This window comes from Nannobrachium achirus (genome assembly GCF_963921795.1).
Source record: "Nannobrachium achirus genome assembly, chromosome: 23".
In the NCBI taxonomy this organism is placed as follows: domain Eukaryota; kingdom Metazoa; phylum Chordata; class Actinopteri; order Myctophiformes; family Myctophidae; genus Nannobrachium; species Nannobrachium achirus.
Window position 1 is genome coordinate 24,225,722 of NC_137830.1, and position 9,464 is coordinate 24,235,185.

Below are 9,464 nucleotides of genomic sequence, written 5' to 3' on the forward strand. Positions count from 1 at the left end.
GCTGAGAAGCGCTCGAGACACGGCGATGAAAACCAACCAATCAAAACACCACACTGACGCACCACACCGCCTAACCCCATCTTCTGAGTAGGGTTGGTGAGTGCGTGCACTCAACACACCAGTGCGCCGCGCACTGGATTTCCGAACGACAACGCACCAAGTGCACCGAATAAACGAATGACAACATGGCACACCAGTGCGTTGAGTGCGCATTTCCGAACGCGCCCATGTCAAATCCAACACTTTTTTACTGACCCTAACTAAAGACAACAGCTTTATTCACCACTGTGTGTGTGTGTGTGTGTGTGTGTGTGTGTGTGTGTGTGTGTGTGTGTGTGTGTGTGTGTGTGTGTGTGTGTGCGCGTGCGTGTGCGTGTGCGTGCGCGTGCGTATATATAGGCTAATGTATTGTTTTAAAATGGTGCATGGATTGTTTTGTAAAACATGTGTGGTGTGGTGTTTTGAGACCCCTGTCATCTCTCTGCTCTCACTGCAGAGAAAGAGCTGCACATACGCATGGGAGGGAGGGAGGGAGGCGGCGAGAATTGCCGCCACGTGCGCTCAAATGCCCATTTTATTCCAATGACTTCCCCCCTCGATTGGTCCAGGGAGAAAACATAGTATTTATATGACGAGCCTGATTGGCCCAAAGAGAAAACATAGTATTTATATGACGGCCCTGATTGGTGGGCGAGTGGCACCGGTGGGTCGATAGTGGAACACAGCGCGGAGCGCCCAGACTGAGGGATCCATCCGCCCTTCGTCTAGTACTATGAGAAAATAGTCCGCGCACGGGCGAGGCTTTCGCTCGAATTCCTACCGGTCGAAAACTGCGTCGAGACCTTATGTACGATAGGAAATCACAGACGGACGTTTATTATTGGTAATGTGTATATAACTGTATATTCCGCGCGCGTGTTCGAGGAGAGCTGTCGTGTCTAGCCCCGAAACATGACCGTCGTATCTCACGACTGTCATGGATCGACCTCAAACTGGTGTTGAGCAGTTTAGCCAATTTGCCACGTATGTCTACACAAACGTTCAGATTTCAAAAATGTGCTTAGTGAAGGCTCACCTGTGTCATAATATGGTACGCTTACGCAGAATTACTCTTATCTTCCGTATTGTTAAATAAAAAGCATTTTAATCTAATATTTCAACTACGCGACCCCATCGGTTGGGAGGTGTACTGCACTCTGACACATTAAAACCTTTTTAGAAAATAGCAACGAATTCGATTAAAATGCTTCTTATTAAACAATACAGAAGATACAGGTAATTCCGCTTAAGCGTACCATATTGTGACATCCATGAGCCTTCAATAAGCACCTTAGTTTTGAAATGTGAACGCTTGTGTAGACGTACGTGGCAAATTGGCTAGACTGCTCAACACCAGGTCGAGGTCGATCCATGACGGACCGTCATGTTTTCAGGGCTACTGTGTCGTGTCGTGTGGAAGGGGGGCGGCGGAGGGATACCGGCGCCAGCCACCCCCTCCGCGTCAAAATATTGGCGTGGTGGTGGAGACCGCGCCAAAGCTTTTCAGAGCAGACAGTAGCGGCAGGCTCTCCACCGATTAACAACAACACACACACACCGCTCTCTGCGTGGACGCACCGGCGTCTTTCATGTGACACATAAAACGATTTTTTTTTTACGTGATTATAATTCGCCATTTCCAACTCAAAAGGGCTTATTACGTCGACAAAGGAGAAGAAGAAGCACATGCGTCTGCGGGTTTTCTTCTTTCTGGAGGATTAATTTTTAAAACGCGAAGGGAAAAGGGGGAAAAAGGACCTTCCTCCTCGCCGCTGTTTGGGTCGTGACGCGACCCACCGCCTGAGCCGCCTCCTGTGTGACCGCGGGGACTGTTGGATATTATTATTTAAAACGTCAACGAACTTTTGCTGCTGAATAATTTTTCTGAACCGGAGTCCACTGCACCGTTGTTGTGGTGGTGAAGAACAAACCGAAGGGAATTACTGTTGCTTTTTGTTTTGAAACAATGTTGCTGTCAAAGTTGGGCTCGTTTTCACACATTTGCAACCCGTCGAGCATGGACCATCTCCCGGTCAAGATCCAGCTGCAGACCGGTACGTGTGTTGGAACTGTGACGACGGGGTACAAAATCCAACCAAAACGGCTCCGTTTGGGTCAATTTATACACCTTCTCGGAGTTTAAAGCCTTTTTTCTATTTCTTTTTTTACTTGGAAATATAATTACTGGTCGATTGTTTTCATGTTCTTATTTTAAAATATGCGTTTTATTTTTCATTTTTACAGTGAAAGTGGACAAGGAGCCGTTCGAGAAGGTGTACCAGGTGGGCTCGGTGCTCGGCAGCGGGGGCTTCGGCACAGTGTATGCGGGATCCAGGCTCTCTGACGGGGCACCGGTAAGGATAGGAAGGAATCCTCCTCGCCGTGTTTTGATCGCTGCATGTGGGGGCGGGGGCTCCGTCTAATCCCCCCATGTCGGTGTTCGTTTTGTAATCATGTTACGAGGGGGGAAATCAGGCCGTTTGGTCGCATTTATTCACGTTTAACGTGTTTGTACTTTGTGAGTGGTGATCGCACTGTTTTTGCGCTTATCTTAGCGCTTGGTGGCATTATTCAGTGCTGATCGCGTTTGTTTACGTTTCATTTCAGGTGGCAGTGAAACACGTCGCCAAGGAGAGGGTGACAGAATGGGGCACACTCGTAAGTACTAACAGGGGGGAAGGGGGGGGGGGGGATTGTTTTGGTTTGTGCACCGGGGAATGGATGGAGGGGAGGTGGGGGGTGAGTTAAGGCAGTGATCGGTGGCTAAATCCCCGTTGTTGTTGTCGTGTGGTTTCCTCCAGAACGGCTCCATGGTGCCTCTGGAGATCCTTCTCCTGAAGAAAGTGAGCCAACAGGGGGGGTCGACGACGTCGCCGGGGGGTTTCCGCGGCGTCATCCGCCTGCTGGACTACTACGAGCGGCCCGACGGCGGCTGGCTGATCGTCATGGAGCGACCGGAGCCGGCCAAGGACCTGTTCGACTTCATCACGGAGAAGGGCGCCCTGGACGAGGAGACGGCGCGCGGCTTCCTCCGCCAGGTGCTGGAGGCGGTGAGGCACTGCTACGCGTGCGGCGTCGTGCACCGCGACATCAAGGACGAGAACCTGCTGGTGGACCTGCGCACCGGTGACCTCAAGCTCATAGACTTCGGCTCCGGGGCCATTCTCAAGGACACCGTCTACACCGACTTTGATGGTGAGTAAAAGGAAAGCGTCCCCTGCCTCCTGATTAGCATGACGTGCGTGATTTGAAATTGATTTATATGCATTTATTAACGTTTGAAGATGTTGAATGGTTGAATACTTTTGCATCTTTTTGTAGACCTATATGTATAATTTGCTGTGGGGATGACGATGATGATAGGTGTTTGCTATATTTGCCCTTGGCATTTCACTTAGCTCTGAGGATGTACAAATGTAACCAAATGGACCATATAAGGGTCCAATTGGTTACATTTGTTCATCCCTAGAGTTCATTATTTTACCATAAGTAAAAATTCTCAGTTATATTACTTTTTTTTCTTGAGTTAAAGTAACAGGAGTATTTCAGTGTGTGTATTCACAATTTGTGGAGGCGTTGACTAGGCAGCCTGTGACGCAGTGGTTTGTTTTTGGTCTGAGGGTTTTCCCTGCCAGGGGTCTGACGGAGGGGGGCTTTATTATTAGTACAACTAACAGCTTTAATCAACCTTTTCCAATGGAAGCTTTCCTGCTCTGAGTGAAATCAATCACCCCCCCCCCCTTTCATTGTTGGGACTCAAATGTTGATAGAAACACGCATTTTACCTTACCTACTGTTAATTATAAACTTGATCACTAATTACCCCCATATCTATATTTAAACGTTTTTGCTTTATTGTATTTAAAGGTCGACGTATAGACAGCCGCAGTCTTTTTTTAAACTGGTGTTAGGTCAGTGCTTGCCACGTAACATCTGTTTGTTGTGAAATCTGAGTCGCCCCCCCTTTTCTTTTTTCCTCTTCTCCTCTGTGTTTGGTATCCAAGTTACTCCCTCCCGGAGGGGCGGGTCGTAGACAGAAGCTACCTCCCTTTCTCTCTCCTCCTACTCTCAGGAGAGGGAGGGAGAGAGGGAGGTCACCCAGTTTCCAGCAGTGTTTAGTGGCTGTAGTGAAGGAAAGCTTTTCCCACCATGACTCAGGCATTTTAGTCACAGCGATTCACAGATCTTTTCTTGGGTCTTTTTTCCCCCCCTGTTGGGGGTTCTCTCCACTATTCCCGTACACATGAGTCATCATCTCCAATAACATTACCCTCTCTTAGTCATGATAGATACTTAGGATAAATACGCTTGTAGACAAATCCACAAGCTTGTGTTGGGAACTTGCTGATCTGCTATTTTTGCTTAGTCAGGCTATTTTCGCCGAATGTTCGCCTATTATTATGGCATGTCTAGAAATGGGGACTCGGCGTCTGGCTGTCTTTATTCTTAGACTCTCCTTGAATGATTTGAATTAACGCATACCTTGCCATTTAAAAATGCCTGGGCTGCCACAAGTCTCCATAGACTTCCATGTAATTCATAGTGCATGGATCCATGCACGCCCATGCATAGATCATGCACCACGTATGTGCACGCCGTTCACAGCTTTCAAATAAAAAAAAAATCCGCTTGGAAAATTCGTTCAGGCATTCACGAGATGGCAGCCATTATGTTTTCTTCAAATGTAAACAAACATGGCTGCCAAAGAATGGGTTGGTATGGGGGTCGAACATGCAATTTCGCGATCACGATCATGCCTAGTAGATAGTCCAAAAAATCTTTTTCAAATTAAAAAAAAAAGAAAAACGGCCCAGAACTTGGGGAAACTTGGGCGTGGCGGCATCAGATAGCGGGAATAACTCGGGAAGGTGCAGACAATGAGTTAAGATGGTTTGCTGATAAACAAGCTAACATCCTCCCACCCTGTCTCTTTCCCCCTCCCTCCAGGTACACGGGTATACAGCCCGCCAGAGTGGATCAAGTTCCACAGGTACCACGGTCGCTCTGCCACGGTGTGGTCGCTAGGCGTGCTGCTGTACGACATGGTGTGCGGGGACATCCCCTTCGAGCAGGATGAGGAGATCCTCGGAGGACGCCTGTACTTCAGGAGGAGGGTGTCTACCGGTGCGTTGGTTTTTTGAATTGCTATACTTGTTAGGACAGGGGTCTTCAACGTTTTCAGGCCAAGGACCCATTAGTTGAGAGAGAGAGAGATGAAGCAGGGACCCCCACAACCTTTTCGTGGATTCCATATAGTTAAATCGTTTGACAGCACGATCATCAGTGTATTTTTCATTCATGTCAATTTGTATTTTCAGATATTTAACCACTTGAACCGTCAATACTTAATTAACTTGACTTTTCCCCCGCTACACCAAACCTCTTTGCCGAAAATAGCCGATCTACAAGCTCACAAGTAGATTGGCTATTTTTGGCTTAAGTTCTCAGAATATGGACGTTAGTGGTGCACAGAGTGCAACAGTTAATTTAACTCTTTTTGGATGATAACATCCTATAAAAGACAAGTGACTTCATTTTTGTTTTGTTTTGTTTTTTAGCATTTTACCAGTCAACTTGATATTCCAAGACTAAAGTAGGCTCTTGCAATTACAGTTGTTATGCCCAAAGTAGCGGGTAGCGTGTTTACCAGCCCCGGGCCTGTGTTTTTTGTCCCAGCCCTGGCTCATAACAACCCCCTACTGCTCACCAGGTGATCCAGTTACCTTATGAATGGCTGTGCCAGCTTCCCAGCATGCTCAATGTGTGACGCCTAGTGTCCTAGTATTTTGTAGCTCTTAGCTAAACTGTTGTGGAAGTCATTTGATCCGAAGATGTAATAATGGTGTCCGGCGAAAGCAAAAGGGCGAAAAAAAACAAAACACAAATCATCCCTCTAGTAACCCACTGCTCCTATTATGTTCAACAGTAAAATCTCCGGTGTTAAATGATCGGTCTGTAACTTTGAAATGTATCCGAGCACTAGGTACACTATCGGACTTTGCTTGTCCGACTCCTAACCCGGGACTTAAAAATGGGTCACCTCCTCATCCTTGCTTTACCAGGGGAGATATAGGGCTTATGGGCTTCAGGCAGTACCACCTGTCAACCAGTAGGTGTCCTACCCGTCACCAGAGTCTAGGCCAGTGGGAGAGTAGGGAGACCTCCTCAAAACACTGCACAATGTACTAGTTATATTGACGTACTCTACCACTTGTGGTTCTCAAACATTCTCATGTCAAGGACCTCCAAATTGATGTGCATTTGGCCACGGACCACCAACTGAAATGATCTTGTGCCAGGGATCTGTGTTGACAGTTTTTCAAAATTATGCCAAAAATACAGGGTTTAAGTGGTTAAAGTAAGTTCTGGAATGCAGACTTTGACTAAAACCTGTAGTGCACCCACACAAAAAAAATTAAATGATTGATTATCTCCTTTTTTTATAATCGATTTGTTTGATTAACGGTTCCATCCATAATTGATTGATTGAGCTTATCCTCTCTCTCTCTCTCTCTCTCTCTCTCTCTCTCTCTCTCTCTCTCTCTCTCTCTCTCTCTCTCTCTCCTTCATACAGAGTGCCAGCAGTTGATAAAGTGGTGTCTAGCCCTGCGACCTTCGGATCGCCCCACGCTGGAGCAGATCTGCGAGCACCCCTGGGTGCGAGCCCTGTCCCTCGCCGCCTCTGCCCCCTCCGCCCCCTCCCCCTCCTCGTCCTCTTCGGAGTCGTCGTCCGCAGAGTCGTCGGAGTCTGCAGAGTCGTCACAGGAGGAGGAGGAGCCCAGTGCAGGGGTAGCCATGACAACGCCAGGAGACATCCGCCTCAGGACCATGGACACTGAGTCCTCGTCCATTTTTTCTCTGATTTGAAGATGGGGACTGACAAAAGGCTCCTCACCTAACGGGACCGGGGGGGGTTGTGAGAGAGAGGACAGTTGGGGGGGCCACGTTACAAATGGACTCGGAATCGCCGACTTGAAGAAAGGCCCGCAGCCTCCACAAAGTCCACCCCCGCGCCTTTCCCACTCCCCTCCCCCATCTTCAGGCCTAAATCCACCGGCCTGGCGAAACAGACCCCCAACCGTGTACTTTAATTTTCCTCTTTTTTTGTAGGGAATTTATAATTTATTACCTTTTTTAAATTGTGTTCTTCCTTATTTTATTTTATTTAACACAGAATCATTTTTTACTTTGTACATTTTATTGTTTCCTTGTGTACAAGGGAACACTTTTTGGGCGGACCTACCAGCACTATTTATACCCCCCACACCCCTATTTTATTTTATTGTATGCTCTAAGTTTGTTACAAAGGCTGGTATACGCAGTTGCAAGGTGCCCTTATTCAGATATGAATGCTCTTATAGAGCTTGGAGTAAAAGAAAAATCTTTTTATTTAAATGTTTAATTTTTGATTTGGAGTGCCTTTTTTGCTGGGGAGGGGGGGGGGGGCTGCTTTTCTGTTAGTTTTGAGCTTTCATCATGAACCTTTTTCCCCTTTTTTATTACGGTGGCTGCGCTGCCCCGAAAGTGATGGAAGCTAGGGGACGTTAAATGGTCACTATGTTGCTGTAATACATAGATCTGCCAGCCGTAAAAGGATGCTTAACCACTTAAGCCCGGGTTTTTTTTAAAGTTCTAAATTATCTTGAAAAAAGCCGATGTGAGCTTGTGAATCTGCTGTTTTCAAAGAGTTTTTGAAAGTTTTGAACATTTTCGCCAATAATTACATGGCCCAATACAGTGATGCCATTTTTCAAAAGATGTCAAAATAATATATCTGAAATGGCCAATTTACAAGCCTACAAGCATTGCACAAGTGTTGCAATGCAAACGTGTTGTGGGTTTGGAGATTGGTGATTTTAGAAAAAAGGGTTTAAGTTAAGGGATGCAATCGATATATCGCCCGATACCGATATACAGCCAATATTTGCCTCGTTGACTGCCATCGGCATATCGGCAAGTTGACATTCAACCAATGGCAGTAGCCAATGTTTATCTGTTGTGATGCTCTGGCTATGTTGCAGTGTTGGCTATCTGCAGCCTACCAAGCTGCAGATTATAATCGATTATAATGATGAATCTAAATAATTAGACATATTTATTTTTCACAATGAAAATGTATTTGTTTCCCTGGCTCAAAATGGGGACAACAAAAGCAAAAGTAAACAAAAGAAATATGGGTATCAGGCTTTTGGCCAAATTGTTATTTTAAATATAGATTTTAAACAAAATGACCATATCGGTTGCATCCATAGTTAAAGTTAATCTTTATGGGTGGGGAGGTCGAGGTGGGCAGGGCTCATCTGACAAACTACTTGAATCACATTCAACTTCTCTATTTCTCTCTATAAATGCTGCTCGCTCACTCCGTAGCCTGATACAGGTGTTTTCTGTTTTTTGGGAAACCTGTCTTTTATGTTTTTTTCTGAATGTCTATAATAAACAAACAAACACACACACACTTTAGTCCCGCCGGCCTCGTGCTCTCCCCCCCCCCCCCCCCCCCCCCTCCTCCTCGCCTGTGGCGAGTGTTGCCATCCGTTGGGTGGCTTATGGTTCGCCTTGCTTAAAAACACTACATGTGGCCCCCATCCTTTTCATTCAGTGGGGGTGTGAAATGATGCACAATCAATGCAATACATGGGCTTGCTATGTTAATCCCTTTTTTGAATTATTATTATTCAGATACTGTACAGCCTCTTTTTTGTGTGTGTGTACATCACCTTGTCCCCTCCCCCATTTGCATTTAATTTATTTGTCAAACATTCCACATTCTGTGGTTATTTATTTATTTATTGCTTTTTTTCCCTTTTTTTTTTCTCCCCTATCCCCCATCTGTCATGTCACCAATCGTCCGACATGGGCATTCTAGCTCTGGGGAAATTTGGCAAAAGGCAGTCAAAATCCCACATTTACAACCTCAAACCAGGGGTCTGAGCCGGGACGATTGTTGACACGACGGATATGGCTGTACCATTTTAATTTGCTTTATTCGGCCTATTTGCATTCCTGTATTTTTCGTTGTGTTCTATTTTCCTCAACATTTCGACATTGTTGTCCGAGATGCACTGAATCGGTTGTCAATGAAAAACAAAAGGAATAAAAGCAAGGTTTACTTAAATACAAAAAAGGAGCATTTGAATGTTATTTAAGGTCTGATGTTGACTGGACTAATTTCAGCAACACATACATCCTTTATGTTCTTGGGATGCATTTGTACTGTTGTGAACAAGCAGTGAGTTCTGTAGAAAGACCCAAGTCTTAATTTGTATGCTGTAGAGCGGCATATTGTCGCTTGGCGACAAGACGCCATTCTACAAGCTAACAATGCTCCCCTGGCGCATCGTTGGTTTTAGATGGGGTCTTGTCAGCACTCGGCAAGTGACGCCTTCACGTGATGGACTATTGGATCATCATGCTAGAATGGA

The 9,464-nt window shown here is 45.9% G+C and overlaps 1 protein-coding gene across 1 annotated transcript; it reads left to right on the forward strand.

The window, feature by feature from the left end:
- Positions 1-1,579: 1,579 nt before the first annotated feature.
- Positions 1,580-8,592, forward strand: LOC308309036 (serine/threonine-protein kinase pim-3-like). The gene is made up of 6 exons (XM_080754493.1): positions 1,580-2,093; positions 2,284-2,393; positions 2,647-2,697; positions 2,841-3,234; positions 4,987-5,163; positions 6,614-8,592. Exons 1-6 carry the CDS (start codon positions 2,006-2,008, stop codon positions 6,904-6,906), a joined length of 1,113 nt encoding a protein of 370 aa, XP_080610619.1. The 5' UTR covers positions 1,580-2,005; the 3' UTR covers positions 6,907-8,592.
- Positions 8,593-9,464: the final 872 nt, after the last annotated feature.

Excerpts from the sequence above, each read along its gene's own strand:
- LOC308309036 (XM_080754493.1), top strand. The coding sequence starts at position 2,006 with ATGTTGCTGTCAAAGTTGGGCTCGTTTTCACACATTTGCAACCCGTCG. Across the intron at positions 2,698-2,840 it reads TGACAGAATGGGGCACACTC|AACGGCTCCATGGTGCCTCT; the intron begins GTAAGTACTAAC and ends GGTTTCCTCCAG. Across the intron at positions 3,235-4,986 it reads CGTCTACACCGACTTTGATG|GTACACGGGTATACAGCCCG; the intron begins GTGAGTAAAAGG and ends CCCTCCCTCCAG.